The 25260-nt window shown below is 52.1% G+C and overlaps 1 protein-coding gene across 1 annotated transcript; it reads right to left on the bottom strand.

Moving 5' to 3' along the window:
- Positions 1 to 339: 339 nt before the first annotated feature.
- On the bottom strand, positions 340 to 25240 carry LOC133358632 (Na(+)/H(+) exchange regulatory cofactor NHE-RF2-like). The gene is made up of 6 exons (XM_061577017.1): positions 25106 to 25240; positions 20832 to 21366; positions 11504 to 11665; positions 5665 to 5818; positions 3785 to 3829; positions 340 to 474 (listed from the first exon to the last, which is right to left on the bottom strand). The coding sequence occupies exons 2-5, from the start codon at positions 21306 to 21308 to the stop codon at positions 3792 to 3794; spliced, it is 831 nt and encodes a 276-aa protein (XP_061433001.1). The 5' UTR covers positions 21309 to 21366; positions 25106 to 25240; the 3' UTR covers positions 340 to 474; positions 3785 to 3791.
- Positions 25241 to 25260: the final 20 nt, after the last annotated feature.

The raw sequence follows: 25260 nt of genomic DNA, 5'->3' as shown, positions 1-25260 counted from the left end.
CGGCCCCGGGAATGGGGGGCAGAGCTCAGAGTTCTGCACTGTGGGGGGCTCGGTCTGCCGCCCCCTCCTCTCCTGCGCCTCCCTCTCCTGCCTCTCCTGCCTCTCCTCTCTCTCCTCCCTCTCCTGCCTCTCCTGCCTCTCCTCCCTCTCCTGCCTCTCCTCCCTCTCCTCCCTCTCCTGCCTCTCCTTTCTCTCCCTCTCCTCCCGCTCCTCTTCACGGTCACTTTCATCGTCACCGCTCTCCTCCCTCTTCACCATCTTACTCTCCTCCCTCTCCCTCTCCTCTCTCTCCTCTTTTTTCCTCTCCTCCCTCTCCCTCTCCTCCCTCTCCCTCTCCTCCCTCTCCTCTTTTTTCCTCTGCTCCCTCTCCTCCTTCTCTCTCTCCTCTCTCTCCCTCTCCTCCCTCTCCTCTCTCTCCTTTATCTCCCTCTTCTCCTTCTCCTCGTGCTCCTCTCTCTCCCTCTTGCTGTCCACCTGCGTGCACAGAAACCAAACAGAGGCATCCATCACCGAGCACCAGGGTGACAGCGCCGCGGCACAGTGGCTAGGAGATGTTAACGATCTCGCCTGGCATGCAGGAGGGTCCTGGGTTCGATTCCGACCCTGACGCCTGCTGTATTTTCGGAGTTTGTGTGTCTGTATCTCTCCCCGCGGTTGCGTGGATTTTTCTCCGGGTCCTCCGGTATTTCCCTCCACGTTTAGAATCAATGTGAGTATTCGGCTGCTATAAATGTCCACACAATGATGATCGGCCCACTTCGGTTGAGCTATTACTTGTGATAGCCAGGTCGCTTCTGAAACAAAGATCTGCGTAGCTCAGTGTGGGGGTCATTACCTGGTGAAATAAAAATATATATTATTTTTTAGCTTTAACCTCAAAGCAACAAGCGGCTGGGTTATACTCACGACCGGGGCGCTGCTTTTCTGTCGGGAATTTGTACGTTCTCCCTCCGCGGACCGGGAGCGAGCGAGCAAATGACGGGTATTCTTAGGTTTTTTCGGTAAAGTCACGTAGGTAAAACATCAAAACATACACTATGGGGACCTCATTTGCCAGAAAAAATATGATAATTGTTTTTTTACCCTTCTATCTGGCAACAAAACTGACACCTTTTTTCAAGGAGTCATGTTTGCATAGACCGCAATACCTGCAGTCATAATACAAACAAAAGAACATAACTCTGATAATGTGCACTGTCCTTGAAGTTGATTGGTCCACACCCGAGACAGCTTTCCTTCGAGCCTAGTCTCATATGGGTTGGACCAGATGACGCCAAAAGGCGCACAACTCAAGGACAATGCACCATCAGAGTATGAGAGCTCGGGGCAAGCATCTACACTATGGGGACCTCATTTGCCAGTAAAAATATGATAATTGGTTTTTTACCCTTCTATCTGGCAACAAAACTGACACCTTTTTTCAAGGAGTCATGTTTGCATAGACCGCAATACCTGCAGTCATAATACAAACAAAAGAACATAACTCTGATAATGTGCACTGTCCTTGAAGTTGATTGGTCCACACCCGAGACAGCTTTCCTTCGAGCCTAGTCTCATATGGAAAAAGGTGTCAGTTTTGTTGCCAGATAGAAGGGTAAAAAAACAATTATCATATTTTTACTGGCAAATGAGGTCCCCATAGTGTAGATGCTTGCCCCGAGCTCTCATACTCTGATGGTGCATTGTCCTTGAGTTGTGTGCCTTTTGGCGTCATCTGGTCCAACCCATATGAGACTAGGCTCGAAGGAAAGCTGTCTCGGGTGTGGACCAATCAACTTCAAGGACAGTGCACATTATCAGAGTTATGTTCTTTTGTTTGTATTATGACTGCAGGTATTGCGGTCTATGCAAACATGACTCCTTGAAAAAAAAGGTGTCAGTTTTGTTGCCAGATAGAAGGGTAAAAAACCAATTATCATATTTTTACTGGCAAATGAGGTCCCCATAGTGTAGATGCTTGCCCCGAGCTCTCATACTCTGATGGTGCATTGTCCTTGAGTTGTGCGCCTTTTGGCGTCATCTGGTCCAACCCATATGAGACTAGGCTCGAAGGAAAGCTGTCTCGGGTGTGGACCAATCAACTTCAAGGACAGTGCACATTATCAGAGTTATGTTCTTTTGTTTGTATTATGACTGCAGGTATTGCGGTCTATGCAAACATGACTCCTTGAAAAAAGGTGTCAGTTTTGTTGCCAGATAGAAGGGTAAAAAACCAATTATCAAAACATACCTACGTGACTTTACCGAAAAAACCTAAAAATATGAATCCTTGCAGTCACGAAAGCTTCAAATCTAGAATCAAACGACGGGTGTCCGATCCGGCCTGGAGCCTTCTCAAGGTCGGCCGACTCGGCCTTAAAGGGAGTACCCGGGCATAGTGTGTAAGGACCAGTAATGGGGAGACAAAGGCGGCCCGGGCGTGGCGTTGGCCACCCAACGCCCCTCGTGTGCTGCAGTGCCCGGCCTTCATTAGGCGCCGCTGCTGCTGCTGCTAACAGCACTTGCCCCAGCAGCCTGTCGACGTCTACGCAGAAGGGGATCTCTGTGTCAACGAGTGGCGTTTGCGCATTCTCTCTCGCTCGCTCTCATTGCGCTGGGCGGGTTTCCTCCGGGATCTCCGGCTCCGTCCCCAGTAGCTGTGCGAAAACTCAAGAAGAAGGCGCGCGGGTCTGCACTTTTATTTTTGGCCAAATTCCATCTGTGAGAATAAAAAAAACGAGAATCCGGTCGTCACGCCACAGAGACGCACGCCGCTTTTCTCGTGCGGAGCGAGTTGGGGAAAGTGCTGCCCCCTGCTGCTGCTGCTGCAGCAGCTGCGTGGACCGGATCTGGCAATGTCAGCTGTCGCGGGGAACCTCCCAGATTCCCAAACGGATTTCCCCGTTGACAAAGACATAGAAAATATATAACGACGACGATGATGATTGTACTCTTTGGTTCTTTCGGTAAAGTCACGTGGGTATAAAATAAAATAAATTAAATGACGACGTTCCCGGGCGCAACACAAGCGTCCGTCATCAGGTGGGACAACCGCAGCAAAAAACAATTGTCAAGTACGGAAGGCCCTGCACTCCAGCAGTAATGTCAAGTACGGAAGGCCCTGCACTCCAGCAGTAATGTCAAGTACGGAAGGCCCTGCACTCTAGCAATTGTTTCTTGCTGTGGCTGTCCCATCTGATGACGGACGATTGTGTTGCGCCCGAAACGTCGTCATTTAATTTATTTTATTTTATACCCACGTGACTTTACCGAAAGAACCAAAGAGTATGGATCCCTGCAGTCACGAGAACTTCAAATCCAGATTGATGATGATTGTGGCGATGATGAGTAAAGGAGGTTCTCGAAGTGTCGCGAGTCGATTGGTTGTCAGCCTGGACACATCCGCCAGGGATGGCCTCAAGGAGCCGTGGGCTGCAGTTGGGCTCGACGCTCTCAGGAATTCCCAACGAGATTTCATTTTCATCGCGAGAAAACTTCACGGCCAGATGAGCAAATCGCGGGAAACGGGCGGAATGACATCGTCGGGAGCCAAGCAGGGTTTGAGCCTGGATAGCGCTTGGACGGACGACCGCAACGACCACCACGACCAACACCGCCAGGACCACGCCCGACCGCCGCACCAGGCACTCATTTGAGGCTGAGTCGACCTAGGAGAGGCCCAGGACGGGAATTTAACTCGGGTGTCCGGGTTCGTAGCGAGGCACGCTAACCGCTGCACCGCCGCTCACAGCGATGCGCAAGATACGCGGACGCAGCGCAGGAAAGGGGACGTTAGACGACCTACCTCGGTGTCAGATGTTCCGTTTGGACAGAGGTTTGGGCAGGCGACCTGCAAATGGGAAAAAAACCGCCAAAGGCGCGGTAATTTAACGGCGCGGGTGGGAGGCCCGCGAGCACACCGGCAGAGCGAACACAGAAGATCCCCGCGGAGTTTAACACGGTGGAGTAAGCCCGGAGTGCACGTGTCGCGTGTTATTTTAACTCTCCGACGCGCGACCGCGCTGCGCCTAAGCCGTGAGCGAAACGGCGTGGAGTTTCGTTCATTTTACGAACCCCCGCCAATTGGCTGTGTTGGAGTCGGTGGCGGGTTTAGCGGCACAATTATATATTTACGCGACCGAACCCAAAACAACCTCTATTATGGATGATATTGGTAGCCAAAGCCGACGACACGTTCGCGTGCCTACGCCGACCGGTTGGCTACGGTTTGCCGCGGCGGCCATTGCGGTCGCCCGGCGCTGCCGCCGCTCGCTACAAACAGCGAGGAGCCCTCCAACGGCCTGGCAAACACGGCTCCACCGAGTCGGCTCCACCGAGCAAACTCCTCCGGTCTCACGCGGTCGCCCGCACGAGGGCTCACGATGGCCACTCGTGCACAGCGGGGGGTGGCAGGGGGTGGGGGGGGGCAGCAGGGGGCAGCCTTGGCAACAGCGCCCATAGTTATGGGGTCGAACCCATGCATCGAGGCACGCACGCACACATACACACGCGCGCACACGCACGGACACACACGCGCACAAATGCACATGCATGCACACAAACGCACACAACCACACGTACCACACGCATGCACGCGCACACACGCGCGCACACGCATGCACGCGCACACACATGCATATAGGCATGCACAACCCACACCACACGCACGTACGCATGCACACACGCACCCACACACGCACGCACACGCATGCACGCGCACACACATGCATATAGGCACGCACAACCCACACCACACGCACGTACGCACGCACACACGCACCCACACACGCACGCACGCACACACGCGCACGGACGCGCATGCATGCACGCGCGCACTCGCATGCACACACCCACGCATACACACACACGCACGCACCACATGCACACGCGCACACACGCATCACATGCACACGCGCACACACGCACCACATGCACACGTGCACACACGCACGTGGCTCGGCATGTTTAAGCACATGGACGCAAGCTTGCTGTTGAACCCAGCTTATAGCAGTGCAATGCGATAATTGTATTGCAGAGCATGACGTAATGCACTACAATGAACTACCGCGCACTACAATGAACTGCATTGACATGCGCAGTAGTCCATTGTATTGTATTGCAGTGAATTTTATTACATTGCAATGTGTTACATTGTAGACACAATGTTTGTATGACATTGCATTGCCGTGTACTGCAACATCGCATTGCATTACATCGCACTGCAATGCAAGTAACACCACCACCACGCGTCACACCACCACCACGTGTGACACCACCACGTGTCACACCACCACCACGTGTCACACAGCGCGTCACACAGCATGTCACACCACCACCACGAGTCACACAGCGCATCACACCACCACCACACGTCACACCACCACGTGTCACACAACACGTCACACCACCACCACGTGTGACACCACCACCACGCGTCATACAGCGCATCACACAGCATGTCACACCAAGCGTCACACCACCACCACGAGTCACACCATCACGTGTCACACAGCACGTCGCACCACCACCACGTGTCACACCACCACCACCACGTGTCACACAGCACGTCACACCAAGCCGTCACACAGCGTGTGACACAGCACGTCACAACACGCGTCACATAACCACCACGTGTGACACGGCGAGTCACACCGTGCGTCACACCATGCGCCACACCGCGCTGACCTTTCACGTGGCTGGGCGTCGGCTCGACTCCGCACTTGGCGAAGAAGTCGTCGGCAACGCGGTCGACCAGCAGCAGCGTGACGTCGTCCTTCCTGGCCTTCACCAGGGCCACCACCTGCGAGTGCTTCTTGCCCGCGATGCTCTGCCCGTTCACCTGCACGGGCGGCGCGCGCTTAGCCAGGGGCACCCGTTTACTCCGCCGGTTAACGGCGCGACAACAGCGGCGATGACGATGATGATGAAGACAACGACATTAATTATGATGACGATGACGACGATGATGACAATGATGATGACGAAGAAGACGACGATGATGTTGACAAGAATAGCATCAATGATGATGATGATGACGACGACAATGATGATGATGACTATGACGTCAACAACAAGAACATAAATTATGATGACGACGATGATGACAATGATGATGACGAAGAAGACGACGATGATGTTGACAAGAATAGCATCAATGATGATGATGATGACGACGACGACGATAATGATGATGATGATGATGAAGAAGATGACGATGATGTCGACAACAATAACACCGACGATGATGGCGACACAGAGGGATGAGGCCTCGCGAGAGAAAGAGCGAAGGGGCTTCAAGGCCTCGGGGCACGGCCAGGCACCAACATCGCATCACCACCGACCCATTGTCCCACCGCAGGCTCCAGACTCAGGCCTCAGCCATTTCGGCGGGCAAGGCCCCACGGAGCTGAGGAGCAGCTCCGTCAAGCCGAAAACCGCAGTGAAAAAAAAAAACGATGGCTTGAACCTTGACCCTGCGCTTAATTATTTGGCTAAATTCCAGCTCTGAGAATTACAAATATTGGGTCGACTGTCACACGATGAGCGGTCGGTTACTCTCGGTATTGCCAAGTGGGCGGGCAAGTTCTGCCCTCTACCTTGTGGATCAAAAATCACTTGACTGGATCTCGGCTCCAGGAGACCGGGTCTCAGTGTCTTGAGACTCGGCTCCAGGAGACCGAGTCTCAGTGTCTTGAGACTCGGCTCCAGGAGACCGAGTCTCAGTGTCTTGAGACTCGGCTCCAGGAGACCGGGTCTCAGTGTCTTGAGACTCGGCTCCAGGAGACCGAGTCTCAGTGTCTTGAGACTCGGCTCCAGGAGACCGAGTCTCAGTGTCTTGAGACTCGGCTCCAGGAGACCGGGTCTCAGTGTCTTGAGACTCGGCTCCAGGAGACCGAGTCTCAGTGTCTTGAGACTCGGCTCCAGGAGACCGAGTCTCAGTGTCTTGAGACTCGGCTCCAGGAGACCGGGTCTCAGTGTCTTGAGACTCGGCTCCAGGAGACCGGGTCTCAGTGTCTTGAGACTCGGCTCCAGGAGACCGGGTCTCAGGGTCTTGAGACTCGGCTCCAGGAGACCGGGTCTCAGGGTCTTGAGACTCGGCTCCAAGAGACCGGGTCTCAGGGTCTTGAGACTCGGCTCCAGGAGACCGAGTCTCAGTGTCTTGAGATTCGGCTCCAGGAGACCGAGTCTCAGTGTCTTGAGATTCGGCTCCAGGAGACCGGGTCTCAGGGTCTTGAGACTCGGCTCCAGGAGACCGAGTCTCAGTGTCTTGAGACTCGGCTCCAGGAGACCGGGTCTCAGTGTCTTGAGACTCGGCTCCAAGAGACCGGGTCTCAGGGTCTTGAGACTCGGCTCCAGGAGACCGGGTCTCAGGGTCTTGAGACTCGGCTCCAAGAGACTGGGTCTCAGTGTCTTGAGACTCGGTTCCAGGAGACCGGGTCTCAGTGTCTTGAGACTCGGCTCCAGGAGACTGGGTCTCAGGGTCTTGAGACTCGGTTCCAGGAGACCGGGTCTCAGTGTCTTGAGACTCGGCTCCAGGAGACCGGGTCTCAGTGTCTTGAGACTCGGCTCCAGGAGACCGGGTCTCAGGGTCTTGAGACTCGGCTCCAGGAGACCGGGTCTCAGGGTCTTGAGACTCGGTTCCAGGAGACCGGGTCTCAGTGTCTTGAGATTCGGCTCCAGGAGACCGGGTCTCAGTGTCTTGACACTCAGCTCCAGGAGACCGGGTCTCAGCGTCTTGAGATTCGGCTCCAGGAGACCGGGTCTCAGGGTCTTGAGACTCGGCTCCAGGAGACCGGGTCTCAGTGTCTTGAGATTCGGCTCCAGGAGACCGGGTCTCAGGGTCTTGAGACTCGGCTCCAGGAGACCGGGTCTCAGTGTCTTGAGATTCGGCTCCAGGAGACCGGGTCTCAGGGTCTTGAGACTCGGCTCCAGGAGACCGGGTCTCAGTGTCTTGAGATTCGGCTCCAGGAGACCGGGTCTCAGGGTCTTGAGACTCGGCTCCAGGAGACCGGGTCTCAGTGTCTTGAGACTCGGCTCCAGGAGACCGGGTCTCAGTGTCTTGACACTCAGCTCCAGGAGACCGGGTCTCAGCGTCTTGAGACTCGGCTCCAGGAGACCGGGTTATTGTATTTTGACCCTTTGTTAACCTCACTGAAATGTCGCTAGTGCAGAAATGTGAGGGGCGAGACAGCAATTAAAGTTATGTAAGCGCGATTTATATACCATTGGTTTTATCCAAGTGCACGGAGGTTGACTTTGTACTCAGAAGATTCCGTAAGCCCTGCTGAATGAATCGGCCTGCCCGTTGCCTCACATTTACATTGAAATATTAACGCGTGTGTATGTGCGTGTGCGCGTGTGTGTATGTGTGAGTGCGTGTGTGTGTGTATGTGTGAGTGCGTGTGTAGTGTAGTGGTTAGCGTGCTGCGCTACGAATCAGGCGACCCGGGTTCGATTCTAGCTCATGGCTAATACTAGTGACAATTATTCGAACCGGTTCTGGGCCTCCCTTAGGTCGACTCGGCCTAAAATGAGTACCTGGTGCGGTGTGTAAACATCACCACTGGGGAGACAAAGGTGGTCGGGCGTGGTGCTGGCCACCCACCCCCTCGTGTGCCATGCTGGCCTTCATAGGTGCTCGCTAACAGCACTTGCCCCAACAGTCTGTTCAGGCGATATGGGGGATCTTTGTCTTTGTATGTGTGTGTGCACACGTCACGTGCCACCCTTCATAGAAGCTCGCTAACAGCAACCGCCGCTCGGCTCGTTAAAGCTAGAACTGTGGGTAGTTTTATTGTGTGTGTGTGGGCGTGGTGCTGGCCACCCACCCCCTCGTGTGCCGTGCCAGCCTTCATCGGTGCTACTCGCGAACAGCACTTGCCCCAACAGTCTGTTAAGGCTACACGGGGGATATTTGTCTTTGTTGGCACAATGGCGAGCACAGCTGGTGCAACGGGCAGTGATGTCAGTCAGTCAACCGCGTGACACCACTGGGCCTCGAAGTCACAAAGCACCTGCCCGGGTATGTTGTGGCATCAAGCGCTCCACCCATTCAGCTCTCTGGGCATTGGAGTGGTTTGTGGAGAGAGTGGAGTGGTTGTGGAGTGGAGATCCTATACCTGGGCAGTGTGCTCAGGGGACCAGCTTGCGGTTTGGCAGCGGAGGTGTCAGGGGCGCCACAGTGGCTAGGAGATGTTAACTGCCTCGCCTGGTATACAGGAGGTCGTGGGTTCGATCCCGACCCTGACACCTGCTGTATATTTGGAGAATTCGTGTCTCTCTCTCATTATCATCATGGTGGCTATGAGATGTTAACTACCTCGCCTGGTATACAGGAGGTCGTCGGTTCGATCCCGACCCTGACGCCTGCTTTATATTTGGAGTTTGCGTGTCTCTCTCTCCCAGCAGTCGCATGGATTTTTTCTCCGGGCCCTCCGTTTTTTTCCATCCACATTCGCAAACAACACCGTGCGTTTAGAATGTTCGGCTGAAAAAGAGCGATGTAGCTCAGTGGGCCTCAACTGGCAAAATAAAAATAGCCGAGTTTAGTTTAGTCGCTTCAAATCAGCTGAACGGCATTACCTCTCCGTCACCTGCGTAACACTGTTGCGTGACAGCTGCGTGACTTATCGCCCTGTCTGAACGTCAGGGTCTTTTCGGCCACATCTCCCGCCCTCTCTTCCCTGTGCTGGTGTCGTGGTTCAACGCGCGCATATTTGAGAGCGGCTGTATGTCCGCGCTGGGTAGCCAGAAGAGGCGGTTGGTGAGCATCATCGTGGGGATGTCAAGAGCAGCCAGGGCCAGGACGACCGTTGGGGTAATTGGGGTAAACAAGGGGGGAGAGGTGGACCGGAATTCAAAGACCGGTATCTGCCAATCATCGAGGGCTCTTCTGGAGAATGTTCTGGAAGGGGTCGCGAGGGATATACAAGACTGGCAAAACGAGCCTGAGGGTCAGTATGATGAAGACAGAAGACGAGAGAAGCTGAAGCCGGACCCGCCAAGCTAGTTAGAGTATTCTTGGGCGAGAGTAGCCCTGTGTGGACCTGGGTAGGCTAGGATAGGGTCGCTAGGGGCAAGCGCAGTCCGTACGTCGGCACGCTTAACCCCCGGGGCGACCGTGGTATCGACCCGCTGAGACAGCGAGACACGGCAGCCGGGAGGGGTGAACAAGGAGAGTAGAGAATAGGATAGGGAAGGAGAGTAGGGAATAGGACAGGGATGCGGCGAGTGAGGGAGCGAACGGGCGACGGGCGGCGGATCATCGGCTTAGCTAAGCAAGTGTTATGTAAACAAACTGTAATCAAGTGGCCCGGACAGAAGACAAGATATCGTCCGCCTTTATTTACAACACCACACTTGCGATACGTGAACCCCTTCTTAAGGGAACATCTGCGCCGGCTAGAAACATTCAGGCTGGCCTGTCCATGATCCATCCCGGGTTTAAGCAGACTGGATTGTGTGACGAGCTCGCAGACCCTCGAAAGGCCTGGACACAGTCTCATCGGCGAGCTCCTCCGGCAGGCGAGGCTGCGTTGGCTGGGTTACGTAGCCCGCGTGCCCGGCCAACGCATGCACAAGCAGCTGCTGCTTGGGTGGATAGAGAGAGAGGGGGCTAAACGGCCACGGCACGGGCCAGAGAACACAGCAGGATGCTGAGCCGAGTGAACTTGTCGAGATCGGCCTCTGTGAAGGAGGCCCACGAAGGACGTCGCTAGGCGAGGGGGGAGCGGAGTTTGCGTGGCGGTTTACGCTCCATGACGAGATCGGCAAACGTGTTGTCATTCGTTTGTGGCGAGCAGCACTTTGCGTGTAACGAGCGCGACCTCGTCACTGGAGGTCAGCGAGCACCGGGCGGTAAGGGTCAGTCAAAAATCTAGTTTTTTAAGATCCAGAGGTTCACATGGTCCCATAGACTCACACTGACCCCATAGACTCACACTGACCCCATAGAATCACACTGACCCCATAGACTCACTCTGATCCCATAGACTCACTCTGACCCCATAGACTCACACTGACCCCATAGACTCACACTGACCCCATAGACTCACACTGACCCCATAGACTCACACTGACCCCATAGATTCACACTGACCCCAGTGGGGACAATGAGGGGGGAGTCAGTGGGGGAATTGAGTGGGGGCGGGGGGGGGAGATGAGGGGGGGCGAGGGAGTGGAGTGGAGGGAGTGGAGAGGGGGTGAGGGGAGTGAGTGGGGAGGAGGGGGTGGGGGGATTGAGTGGGGGGGGGCGATGAGGGGGGGGGGCGAGGTAGTGGAGGGAGTGGGGGGGGAGGGAGTGGAGGGAGTAGAGGGGGGTGAGGGGAGTGAGTGGGGAGGAGGGAGTGGGGGGATTGAGTGGGGGGGGGGGGATGAGGGGGGGGGGCGGGGGGAGGAGGGAGCGGGGGAGGTAGTGGAAGCGAGGGAGGGGAGGGAGTGGGGGGGGGTTAGGGGGGGTTAGGGGGGGGTGGGGGTTAGGGGGTGGGGGTTAGGGGGGGGTGGGGGTTAGGGGGGGTGCCCCCACCTGCACGATGCGGTCGTGTGCGAGGATGCCGGCCGCGTGTGCGGGCGAGTCTGCGTCGACGGAGCGCACGAACTGCCCCACGCGGCCCTTCTCGGCGTGCAGGTGGAAGCCGTAGCCCTTGGGGCCGCGCGGCACCAGGCACAGACGCGGCCTCACGGCGCCCTTGGGGAGACACGGCGAGACACGGGGAGACACAAGCGTTAGGCAGAGGGACACGCGGGGAGAGAGACACGGGGGGGGGGGGGAGACACGGGGGGAGAGAGACACGGGAAGATCAAGCGTTACGCAGAGGGACACGCGGGGAGAGAGACACGGGGGGGGGGGGGGAGACACGGGGGAGGGAGACACGGGAAGATCAAGCGTTACGCAGAGGGACACGCGGGGGGAGAGATACGGGGGGAGAGAGACACGGGGGGAGACACGGGGGAAGAGAGACACGGGGAGACACAGGCGTTACGCAGAGGGACACGCAGGGAGAGAGACACGGGGGGAGAGAGACACGCGGACAGAGAGATGCGTTGGAGAGGGACACGTGGGAGAGAGACACGCGGACGAGAGACACGGGGGAGAGAGACACATGGAAGATCACACGTTACGCAGAAAGACGCGCGGGGGAGAGAGACGCGGCCGAGAAGGGCGCGGGGTGTAAACGAGACGAGGCTGCTGCATGCTCCAGGTTCAGAGCGAGCAGCCGCGACCAGGTCGCCAGCAGCATAACGCGGTTGACCAGTAGGCAGCCATCCCCCCCGCTGCCTTTCTCCCCCAATGCTGATGTGTACACACTGCATCAGTTCACTTATTTGAGGCCGAGTCTACCTAGGGGAGGCCCAGGACCAGGTCAGATATTCGTCACCGATGTTGGTTATGGCCGGCAATCGAACTCGGATCACCGGGTTCGTAGCGCAGTGCAATGACGGCTACACGACCGCTCTGCACACAAAGACAAGGACAAAGATCCCCCGTGTGGCCTTAACAGACTGTTGGGGCAAGTGCTGTTAGCCCAGCACCTATGAAGGCCGGCACGGCACACGAGGGGGTGGGTGGTCAGCACCAAACCCGGCCGCCTGTTTCCCCACTGCTAATCTTTACACACCGCACCAGGTACTCATTTGAGGCTGAGCCGACCTAGGGGAGGCCCAGGACCGGTTCACATAATCGTCGCCGGTGTTGGCCGTGAGCGGGAATCGAACTCGGGTCGCCGGGTTCGTAGCGCAGCGCAGCGCTGACTTTTGCGCCACCGCTCCCCACCCACACAGATGCACACAGACATGCACAAAGACAAAGATCCCCCCGTGTAGCCTTAACAGACTGTCGGGGCAAGTGCTGTTCGCGAGCAGCGCCTACGAAGGCCGTGCACTGTGGCACACGAGTGAGTTCGGTGGCCAGCACCAAGCGCGGCCGCCTTTGTCTCCCCCAAGTGGCGACGTTAACTCCACGCCGTCAGCAGGTGCTCGTTTGAGGCCGAGTCGACCTAGAGGGAGGCCCAGAACCGGTTCGTAGAATCGTGACCGGTGTTCGTGGCCCGCGAGCGGAAATCAAAAATCGCTCCGTTCCGCAGCAGCGCGCCGCCTCCCACCCACGCGCACGAGCGAGCGAGCGAGCTCACGGGGACATTCCTGAAATTTTAGCTCGAGAATTTCGGCTGAGAGGCTTTGATAAAAGTGACTCCCCCTCCCACCACTCGGCTAACTCCGTGCCTGACACGGCCATTTTGACCCCCCCCCCCCCGCCACTCACCAGGACCACCACTTTCAGGGGTAAATACAGCAGCTCCAAGAGCCTGAACCCTGAACCCGGCATCTCAGTGGTTATGGATCAGGAGCCAATGGTGAGATGTTATCTACCTCGCCTGGTATACAGGAGGTCGTGGGTTCGATCCCAACCTTGACAGTGCCTGCTGTACATTTGGAGTCTACGTGTCTCTCTGTCATCATCATCATCGTCACGGTGGCTAGGAGATGTTAACTACCTCACCTGGTATACAGGAGGTCGTGGGTTCGATCCCAACCCTGACAGTGCCTGCTGTACATTTGGAGTCTACGTGTCTCTCTGTCATCATCATCGTCACGGTGGCTAGGAGATGTTAACTATCTCACCTGGTATACAGGAGGTCGTGGGTTCGATCCCAACCCTGACAGTGCCTGCTGTACATTTGGAGTTTGCGTGTCTCCCTCCCCGTGGTCGCGTAGATTTTTTTTTCTCTGGGTTCTCCCTCCGGTTTTCCCTCCAAATTTAGAACCATGCATTGAGATTACTTAGATTATTTTTCTGCTATAAATGACAAAATGATGGGCCACTTTGTTGAGCTGTCATTTGTGGCCAGGTTGCATCTTAAAAACAATTTAATGCCTCAGTGGCTTTTGTCTGGTAGGGTGGGGATGGTTTCGTGTTGTATTTGTGTTTGGGTGATTTGATTGCCTTTCTTGTACTTTGCACTCCCGCCGTGTTTCTGTAACTGTTTGTTGATGTAACGTTCTTACCTTGTGCTCACAACTGGACATGTGTGGAAAAGGAGTCCCACAGCCCAATCGGAGATAGTGGGGAGACAGCCAGACTCAATGGGGCTCAAAGCCAGGATTTTCGTGTTACTGGCTCAGGGTCTCTGGCACAGCCGTTTATGAACCCCCTGAGAGTGAGGGGGGGGACTCAAACCCAGGAGCCTGAACCTTGAACGAATGGTGTAATAATTGCTGGTTCAGCATTACCAACACGGCCATTGTGAACTGCCCGAGAGAGACCCAGACCTTGGGATTGAACCCATGTTCTCAGTGGTTTAGGCTCAGTGTCTCTGACACAGCCATCATGAACCTCCCGAGAAAGACCCAGACCAGGGGATTGAACCCAGGATCTCAGTGGTTCTGACTCAGTGTCCCTGACACGGCCATTGTAAACCTCCCGAGAGAGGCCCAGACCTTGGGATTGAACCTAGGATTTCAGTGGATCTGGTTCAAATGTCTCCGATATGGCCATTGTGAGCCCTTTGATTGTGTTCATCTCTGCCAAGTTGATAATCTGTCCGCTGGCTTGTGTGCTGATGTGTTTAAGAGGATTAACAGCTCACGCAGCAACAACAACAATAATAATTAATCAGAACCAACGTAGGGACTTTGCGTTCCTACACAACAAAGAAGTTAATTAAATTTGCATACAGGAACAAAGCGTCCTTTGGTTAGCCAGATCCAGCAACTTGCACTGCCTGTTTGTGCATGCACCCATTCAAAGTGCACAAAGACAAAGATCCCCCGTGTAGCCTTTAACTGTTGGTGCAAGTGCTGTTAGCGAGTTAGCGCCTATGGAGGCCGGCACGGTAGTGTAGTGGATCGAGCGGTGTGTAGACATCGCCGCTGGTCAGACGTGGCCAGCCGGGGACGTGGTGCAGGCCACCCACCCCCTCGTGTGTCATGCCGGTACGGCCCTCTGACACCTCCGATTAGCACGGTTGGCTACGTACGGTGCGAAAGAAGTTCGACATACATACGTAGGCGCTGCTCGCGAACAGCACTTGCCACATTAGCTTGCTAAGGCTATACGGGGGATCTTTGTTTTGAATGATGGTCAGAGGGTAGTGAGGGTAATGGTAATGCCTTGTGTGGAGGAGGCTCGTAAAGGACGCTGCTACTGGGCAGTTGTAGGCAGTCGCCCTCCAACAACAACAACAACGGAGAGCAGAGGAGCGACGCTCACAACAACGAGCGGAGCGCCGGGCGGATAAAACGCAGGCAGGTTGGCCCAGTAGGGGGCACGGCTGGAGGTGCATCTACCGGTCATCTCGGTCAGTCAACCCCTGGCACCGCCTGGGTCTGTCCCGTGACCTCCTCCTGTCGGCAGCGAGCACTTCGACACTTCACGTGGTAGCCTCGAAGTGCACCTGGCCTGGCACAGGCGCCGAGGTGACGTCACCGTCACTTAGTGGCGAATGGCGGCTGTAGGTGTTGGTGGTGACGATGTTGGCGAGGTCGGTAATGGTGGTTGGTGGTGAGAGCGTTGAGCGTGGTGGTGATGGCGGCGATGGGGGTGTAGCTGATGGGGTAGTTGATGGTGTAGTTGAGGGGGTAGCTGATGGTGTAGTTGAGGGTGTAGCTGATGGGGTAGTTGAGGGTGTAGTTGATGGTGTAGTTGATGGTGTAGTTGATGGTGTAGTTGAGGGTGTAGTTGATTGTGTAGTTGAGGGTGTAGTTGAGGGTGTAGTTGAGGGGGTAGTTGAGGGTGTAGTTGAGGGTGTAGTTGGTGTTGTAGTTGAGGGTGTAGTTGATGGTGCAGTTGATGGTGTAGTTGGTGGTGTAGTTGAGGGTGTAGTTGAGGGGGTAGTTGATGGTGTAGTTGGTGGTGTAGTTGAGGGGGTAGTTGATGGTGTAGTTGAGGGTGTAGTTGATGGTGTAGTTGAGGGTGTAGTTGATGGTGCAGTTGAGGGTGTAGTTGAGGGTGTAGCTGAGGGTGTAGTTGAGGGTGTAGTTGAGGGTGTAGCTGAGGGTGTAGTTGAGGGGGTAGTTGAGGGTGTAGTTGATGGTGTAGTTGATGGTGTAGTTGATGGTGTAGTTGAGGGTGTAGTTGAGGGGGTAGTTGATGGTGTAGTTGAGGGTGTAGTTGAGGGTGTAGTTGAGGGTGTAGTTGAGGGTGTAGTTGAGGGTGTAGTTGAGGGTGTAGTTGATGGTGTAGTTGAGGGTGTAGTTGAGGGTGTAGTTGAGGGTGTAGTTGATGGTGTAGTTGATGGTGTAGTTGATGGTGTAGTTGATGGTGTAGTTGAGGGTGTAGTTGAGGGTGTAGTTGAGGGTGTAGTTGATGGTGTAGTTGATGGTGTAGTTGATGGTGTAGTTGAGGGTGTAGTTGATGGTGTAGTTGAGGGTGTAGTTGAGGGGGTAGTTGATGGTGTAGTTGAGGGTGTAGTTGAGGGTGTAGTTGAGGGTGTAGTTGAGGGTGTAGTTGAGGGTGTAGTTGATGGTGTAGTTGAGGGTGTAGTTGAGGGTGTAGTTGAGGGTGTAGTTGAGGGTGTAGTTGATGGTGTAGCTGATGGTGTAGTTGAGGGTGTAGTTGAGGGTGTAGTTGAGGGTGTAGTTGAGGGTGTAGTTGCGTGCCGTGCCAGCAGTCGCTGCTGCTCGCTAACAGCACTTGCCCCAACTGTCTGGTAACGCCATACAGGGAATCTTTGTCTCGTGTGTGTGTCTGTGAGTGGGGAGCGGTAGTGTAGCAGATCAGTGCTACGCCGCGCTACGAACCCGGCGACCCTGGTTCGACTCCCACTCACGGCCACCAACACCACGAGTGACGATCATCTGAACCGGTCCTGGGCCTCCCCGAGGTCGACTCAGCCTCCAATGAGTACCTGGGTACGGTGCGTAAAAGCATCGCCACTAGGGGAGACAAAGGCGGCCGGGCGTGGTGCTGGCCACCCACCCCGGCTCGCGCGCCACTGTGCCGGCAGCGCTCTGTAGGCGCTGCTCGCACTTGCCCCGATAGTCTGTTAACGGCAACAACGGGGGGGGGTTGGGGGACCTTTGTCTTTGCCGAGCGTGTTCTACTCTGCCAAGGGGTCATAATCGACGGAGCAAAGGTCCAGGGGTGGCGGGTCCAACGCCCACGCAAGACAACGGCAACACGCCCAGCAGCGCGCCGTCGTAAATTCCTCACGCGCTCCAACGAGCCCCGCTTCAATGTGCAGACGCTGGACTTCTTCTTCTTGGGCACCGCACGCGGCCAACCGCGGCGCATCGGAGGTGCCGGGGAGAAAGAGAACAAACTACGCGCAAATAACAACAAGCACTTCTAGGGAAATTAGTTCTGAATGTTGTATAGTGGTGTGGTGTATAGTGTATCGTAGTGTAGTGTATCGTAGTGTAGTGTATAGTGGTGTAGTGTATAGTGTATAGTCCATACATTTTTTTTGGGTTAGATCACGTAAATATATAAAGTGTCTTAAAACCCGCCACCACCACCCGACACGGCCAACTAGTAAGGGTTGTCACGTAAATATAACGTGCCAATTCGTCACTAGTACAGCACTAGTGTATAGTGTAGTGTATAGTAGTGTAGTGTATAGTGTAGTAGTGTATAGTAGTGTATAGTGTAGTGTATAGTAGTGTAGTGTATAGTGTAGTGTATAGTGTAGTGTATAGTAGTGTAGTGTATAGTGTAGTGTATAGTAGTGTAGTGTATAGTGTAGTGTACTAGTACAGCACACCGGTGTGTTGGAGAGCCAAGCCACAACATTTCCAATCTGAGTACGACGTTTCGCCAGTAATTACAACGAGCTTCATCAGGCGACAGCCAGATTTGGGGAGAAGTCCACCTGTTTCGTTCCTTATATCGAGGCGTAGATGTGGTAACCCCCCCCCCCCCCTCCCACGTGGGAGGGGGGGGGGGTTACTGAGTCAACGTACATTATGGTGTGCATCATGCGAGCCCTTTGATCTTGTCCTTCCTGTCTATTGTGTGTATTAAATAGCCGTACTAACGGTAATCCCTATAGAAGTGTGGTGCCCTTTGTAGGCATGCATTTAAACAATGTATTGTTTGATGATTCGCTTCCACGCAGCACTGAGGCGGTAGTTATCCGAACGGTTAAAGTTATTTTTAAATCTTTTATATTAAGTTCGCGTGCTTGCTTGCTTGCTTAGGACCGTGCAAATCTTTCGGTCGTTTTTTTAACCCACTTCCCGTGATCCAATCGAGCTGACATTTTCCACACAGACTCGTTGTGCCAGACAATTATTGTTCGTGAAAAAAAATTCCCAAAATTTTACACTTTTTAGACAAAAAAAAATATTTTACATATATTCAAATAGAACGCATTCATGGCTTTGGCTGAACATCACAGTGCAAGAGCCCAGAGCGTAACCCCTCCACAGGCCGTGGTGGAGTAGCGCAGTTGGTAGTGCCCTCGCTTCCCATGCCAAAGGTCGTGGGATAGATCCCCGCGTCCTCCACAGGCGAATATATTTTTAAATCCTTTATATTAAGTTCGCTTGCTTGCTTAGGACCGTGCAAATCTTTCGCTCGTTTTTTAACCCACTTCCCGTGATCCAATCGAGCTGACATTTTCCACACAGACTCGTTGTGTGACAATTAATTTTCGTGAAATTTTTTTCCAAAATTTTACACTGTTTAGGGAAAACTAATTAAATATTTAATTACCAATTGCTTAATACTGGCAGACAATCATCTGACCCATAGATTGCAGCCATCTCAAGCCAGAGGACGAGAGGACTCTAGCCGCCACGCATATAAAGGATTTAGAGTGAAAAACTTTGTTTTTACGGGTTTACTTGTTATTAAGTTCAATTTCAATAGATTCTCTAATTAGTCTTGGCCAGTAGTAGCTAGTTTTGCACAGAGCTTAGTATAGTGGTGTAGTGTATAGTAGTATAGTGTATAGTGGTGTAGTGTACAGTGGTGTAGTGTATAGTAGTGTAGTGTATAGTGGTGTAGTGTATAGTGGTGTAGTGTATAGTGGTGTAGTGTATAGTAGTGTAGTGTATAGTGGTGTAGTGTATAGTAGTGTAGTGTATAGTAGTGTAGTGTATAGTGGTGTAGTGTATAGTGGTGTAGTGTATAGTGGTGTAGTGTATAGTGGTGTAGTGTATAGTGGTGTAGTGTATAGTAGTGTAGTGTATAGTAGTGTATAGTGGTGTATAGTAGTGTAGTGTATCGTAGTGTATAGTGTAGTGTATAGTGGTGTAGTGTATAGTAGTGTAAAGTATTGTTTAGTAGTGTAGTGTGTAGTGTACAGTGGAGTGTATAAGAGTATGTTTGTTGAACTTCTTTTGCACCGTACGCAGGAAAGCACAAAAAGCCGTTTGGGTCTCCAAAGTCGCGCAACATCGTCACCGGCAACATCGTCACCGGCAACATCGTCACCGGCAACATCGTCACCGGCAACATCGTCACCGGCAACATCGTCACCGACAACATCGTTACCAGCAACATCGTCACCAGCAACATCGTCACCGTCGTCAGCCATGGTCAATCCACTGCCGGATGTCCTTCAAGTGACCAGGAAAATGGCGACAGTTACAAGGCTCTCGTTTTCAAGGAGGGTTGTTGCCTTGAGACGGTGATCCAGATCTGCTACGAGCCTGGGTTCAAGCCTTGGGTCTGGGTGTGTCTCTCTCTCTATCTCTCGTGGTACATAATGGCCGTGTCGGAGACAGTAATACAACGCTGTCAAAAGCCAGAGCCGATTTCTCACCTTAAACCCATTAACAATGAAAGCATCGTCGGCGCAACTGGGAAACAAGTAGATTGAAATCATACGCGCGCACACAGCGTGTGCAGCATTGCATGAACTAAAATCAATCTCAACACCAGCTCCAAAAGAATTGACCGTGTGGCCACCGTGTGGCCACCACACGGGCGGTTCCACCCCCCCCCCCCCCACCACGGCGGAGTGGTTGATTCCTCGCAGTCGCGAACGTTGACAAGCGTCTGCACCGCAGCACATCCGCACAAATCGAATTCAATCAGCTCATTCAAATCTGACCTGAAGGCCTCTTTTTATTGTCCAGGCATACGCTGGCAAGTGGCATTCACGTGATGGGTCCAAGTGGCCCGTAACTTTTAGGCCACTCCGCCACCACCCTCACTCCTGTGAAGGTTCTCCTAAACCCGGTGGTGAAGTGAAGGGATTGTGGTCTGGGGGATTACGGAGACCGAACGGATTTATTTTAATTAATTAAATTTCTCCGTGACGATCATTTTGCTTGTCACGTGCATTGCATTTTTTTCTATCTCTCCCTATTTATGGATTCACCTTTTGGGTTTTCTGGGGCGCTTTGTGCTTTTGTAACGTCCGCGTAAGGGACCGGCGAATTAGCTGTTGCAGTGTTGTGGGATGGCAATTGCGTGAACGACGCTCTGTAGAATTAAATCATCAATTTCAAGGACAGTGCACACATTATCAGAGTTATGTTTTTTGTTTGCATTCTGACTGCAGGTATTGTGGTCAATGCAAACATGACTCCTTGTAAAAAAAAAGTGTCAGTTTTGTTGCCAGATAAAAGGGTAAAAAACCAATTATCATATTTTGCTACTGGCAAATGAAGTTCCAATGGTGATCGTTGTTGTTATTGTTGTAAAGGCACCGTGCTGATGACGAGTCCCCAGCGAGGGCTAAAAGCTGTCGCCACCGCCCGTCGGGGTAAAAATTTCCCTCCGTTTGACTCGTTTTGAGCCGTCGGTATCCGACGACCGAAATGGGCCACGCATTCCGGCCCTGCCCGAGCTGGTGGTCTGGGCAAGGCCGAGAGGGCTGCGCTGCTGCGCGCTCCGTAAAAAATAAATCCACTCGGGCGGCAACAAAACATCCAGCGATTGCGAAGGCAGCGCGCTCTCTTACCTCCTCTCCATCGCTGTCGCCACTGCTGTCACGATCCTGCTGCTGATGCTGCTGCTGCTGATGATGATCGTGGTGGTCGTCCTCGTCGTCCTTGTCCTCGTCGCCGCCCTCCTTCTCGGAGTCTCCGCGAGCCGGCACGGCGCCGACGCCGGCGAGGCTCCCGGCCGCCGTGGTGGCCCGCCGCCTGGCCAGGGCCTCGTCCGCCTCCGGGTCGATGACGAGCAGCGTGGTCTCGCCCGGCTTCTCCTTGATGATGCTCACCACCTCCTGGTGGCTCTTGGCCTCCACGTTGACTCCGTTCACCTCCAGGATACGGTCGCCGGCACGCACGCCGGCCAGCTCGGCGGCCGAGCCCGGCTCCACCTTGTGGATGAATTGGCTCAGCCTCACCTTGTCGGAGTGCAGGTGAAAGCCGTAGCCGGCCTTGGCCTTGACGATGCGGCAGAGGCGAGCGGACCCATCGTAATCCTCGTCCATGGTCTCCCGGTGAGAGGGAGGAGAGAGATGACGACGACGATGGCGGTGACGGTGGTTCCTTCGGGGGGTCAGGAGAGGGAGGAGCGAGGGGGTCAGGAGCGGCGACGGACTAAACGTCGGGCCCCGAGGCCGAGCTGTAGAGACTCCAAGGGCCCAGATTGCCGCGCGAATAGGTTTTACCCTTTCTGGCAATACAATGGGTGTTAAGATGTTCAAACGCCAAACAGACAGACAGCTGCTCACCCCGAGCTATAAATGCTCTGATGCGTGTGGCATTGTCTTTGTGCTGTTCATCTTTTGCCGTTGTTCGCTGCTCTGACATTGGTGGTGAGACGAGGCCATGCAGGTGGCTGCCGTCTCTGGTGTAGGCCAATCAGTTTCAAAGACAACGCAAGTCGATTGTCGGAGAATTTTGACACGTAGGCTTTCGCGACCAATTTCCTCCATAATACAGGTTTCATCATGATTTTAGTACACACAATAGACAGGAAGTAGAAGATCAATGGGTATGCATAATGCACATGCAGAATGTACATTGATCGCCATACACATAACCCAAACGTCAATGCATTAATATGCATTAATTAATCCCCCCCCCCCCCCCCCCACTTCGTGCAAGAAAAGCACACAAGTCATGTCATTGCATCTACCCATCTATTTAAGGAACGAAACAGGAGGATTTTTTCACAAATCTGGCTGTCGCCTGATGAAGCTCGTTGTAATTACTGGCTAAACGTCGTACTCAGATGGTTAATGTTGTGGCTTGGCTCTCCAACACACCGGCGTGCTGTACTAGTGACGAATTGGCCACGTTCTGTTTAAGTGACAACCCTTACTAGTTGGCTGTGTCGGGTGGTGGCAGGTTTAACGACACATTTATATATTTACGCGATCTAACCCAAAAAACCTCTATTGTGGATTATCAGAGCATGTTGCTTGCATGCGTTGTCACAAGTACTGTGTGGTTAATGCAGTACTTGATGTCTTGCTGTTTGAACAACTTATGTTTAATTTCCAGGAAGAAGTCAAACCTATTGTTAGTTTTCATAATTTTGATTACTGTAAAAAGAGGTCCCCCATAGAGAGAGACTCTAACCCAGTGGTTCTTAAACCTTTTCTGTAGCCTTGCACTCCCTTGGTTCTCAGTCGTAACAAAAGAAACGATGTTAATAAGCACACAGGCTTGATGAAACAAAATAAGTTGTACTCTTTGGTTTTTTCGGTAAAGTCACGTAGGTAAAACAATCAATAAAATAAATGAAAACAACTAAATTAAATCACGACGTTTCGGAGGCAACACAAGCGTCCTTCATCAGGTGTAAGAAAGGCACAGCACCTGATGAAGGAAGCTTGTGTTGCCTCCGAAACGTCGTGATTAAATTTAGTTGTTTTCATTTATTTTATTGATTGATTTACCTACGTGACTTTACCGAAAAAACCAAAGAGTATGAATCAGAGGTGTGGACTCGAGTCATGTGACTTGGACTCGAGTCAGACTCGAGTCATGAATTTGATGACTTCAGACTCGACTTGGACTTGCATAACAATGACTTTGTCCCACCTCTGAGGTGTGGACTCGAGTCATGTGACTTGGACTCGAGTCAGACTCGAGTCATGAATTTGATGACTTCAGACTCGACTTGGACTTGCATAACAATGACTTTGTCCCACCTCTGGTATGAATCCGTGCAGTCACGAAAGCTTCAAATCTAGAATTAAGTTGAATCCCGGGACATTTCTACCAATATCACAGCCCGTCTTTGGTGGAGGCCAATCAGTTTCAAAGACAATGCCATCAGATGGTACCACAGCACGTGTTGTTTGCATGTTCACCACAAGCACCTGTGTGCGGTTAATGCAGTAACTTGATGTTTCTATTTGGGGTTTGAACATCTTAACACAACTCCTGTTGTATTGCCAGAAAGGGGTAAAGGTCATTTTCATTTCTCAAAGTAAGTTGTAGCTTGTGTTGCCCGTGCCTTCATTTGCGTCTTCGATGATTTACCTTCGGAAAAATATCTGGCCACGTCTCGCAAGCCCCCCAGAAAGGGCATCACGCAGCCCCAGGCGGTGTATGATGCACCACCAGGTTGAGAAGAAGAACCACTCCTCTGCGCTCTTGTTAATTACCAGTTCATAACGGCGGTATTCGCCAGGCAAAAGTTTGCAATAAATATACTAATGAACTCGATATGAGTTGTTTACAATTTGTATCTACCATCAGACACGATAAACTACTCCAAACATTTGGTGTTCTTCTGCCAAAAAAAAAAGATTGTTGACTTGATTCAACTTCTTACGTTTAGAGATGTTCCCATGGGAAACCGCTCGATTTAAAGATTCCGTTCTTTTTGTTTTTGGAAAGAACGAAAATTAATTAACTTAATGCTTTGAGAGGGGAAGCTCTGATATCTTTTACCGTTTTAAAATCATTCAGATTTGAACATCACAAAAATGGAAGATAGAACAATGATTCTCGCTTTAAACAATAGAAGATTGAACAATGGGTCTCGCTTTAAACAATATAAGATAGAATAATGGGTCTCGCTTTAAACAATAGAAGATTGAACAATGATTCTCGCTTTAAACAATAGAAGATTGAACAATGGGTCTCGCTTTAAACAATATAAGATAGAATAATGGGTCTCGCTTTAAACAATAGAAGATTGAACAATGATTCTCGCTTTAAACAATAGAAGATTGAACAATGGATCTCGCTTTAAACAATATAAGATAGAATAATGGGTCTCGCTTTAAACAATAGAGGATAGAACAATGATTATCACTTTAAACAATATAATATAGAACAATTATTCTCGTTTTAAACAATAGAGGATAGAACAATGGATCTCGCTTTAAACAATAGAAGATAGAACAATGGGTCTCGCTTTAATTCTATTCGCTGTTTAACGCTCTACCAAACGACAAAACCCCGCAATCTTTGATTTCGAACGGTGTCTGAATGACACCAGGAACAAACATTTCCATGGGCCACTAAAAATCTCGCCGTAGTTTGTGTCCTAGAAGCTACCTGGGCACCAACATTTCAGCCTTCTACCTTGTCCGAGAAGTACCCCACAGATGTTTAGAGACATCACACCGATGGAGGTCTTTCATTAGAGATTAGAGATCCAAGTGGAGCGTGACAAGACGTCCTGAGCCCCGTCACGGGACATTCGGTCCTGAGCGTTCTCTTGGCAAAATTCCAGCTCTTGAGAATTAAAACAAAAACTTTCGTCGTCATGTGTGTGGGTGTGTGGGGGGTGTTTGTATGCCGGTATATCTCTGTGCACATATCTGTATATACACACAATACTGCATCTCTCTTTGTACATCTTTCACTCTGTACACACACATCTCTATGTGTGTCTAGGAGAGATACGCACCTGTGCGTATGTCTCCGTGTGTATATCTCTGTGTGTATATATCCCGATGTAAATATATATCTACGTGTATATATCTCTATGTACATATCTGTGTATATATCTATCTCTATGTATATATCTCTATGTATATATCTCTATGTATATATCTCTATTATATATATCTATATATCTAAATGTATCTATCTCTCTATGTATCTGTATCTCTATGTATATCTATGTATATATCTCTATGTATATATCTCTATGTATATATCTCTATGTATATATCTCTATGTATATATCTCTATGTATATATCTTTATGTATATATCTCTATGTATATATCTCTATGTATATATCTCTATGTATATATAGATCTCTATGTATCTCTATGTATCTCTGTGTGTATCTGTCTCTGTGTGTGTCTCTTCACCTGCCGCTGCTGCCGCTCTCTCGACGCCGTCTCCGCTCTGCGCGACTCCAAAACTTTCGCCGCCTTCACCTCCGCTCGGAGTCGATTCCTCCTCCGTTAATCGACGTGGCCGATTCCTCGGGCTAAGATTCCGACTCCCGGCTCAGGCCCCTGTG

This window comes from Lethenteron reissneri, chromosome 63, assembly GCF_015708825.2.
Source record: "Lethenteron reissneri isolate LAM-NWPU_2019-01 chromosome 63, ASM1570882v1, whole genome shotgun sequence".
In the NCBI taxonomy this organism is placed as follows: Eukaryota; Metazoa; Chordata; class Hyperoartia; order Petromyzontiformes; family Petromyzontidae; genus Lethenteron; species Lethenteron reissneri.
This window is presented reverse-complemented; position numbering and strand designations above follow the sequence as displayed.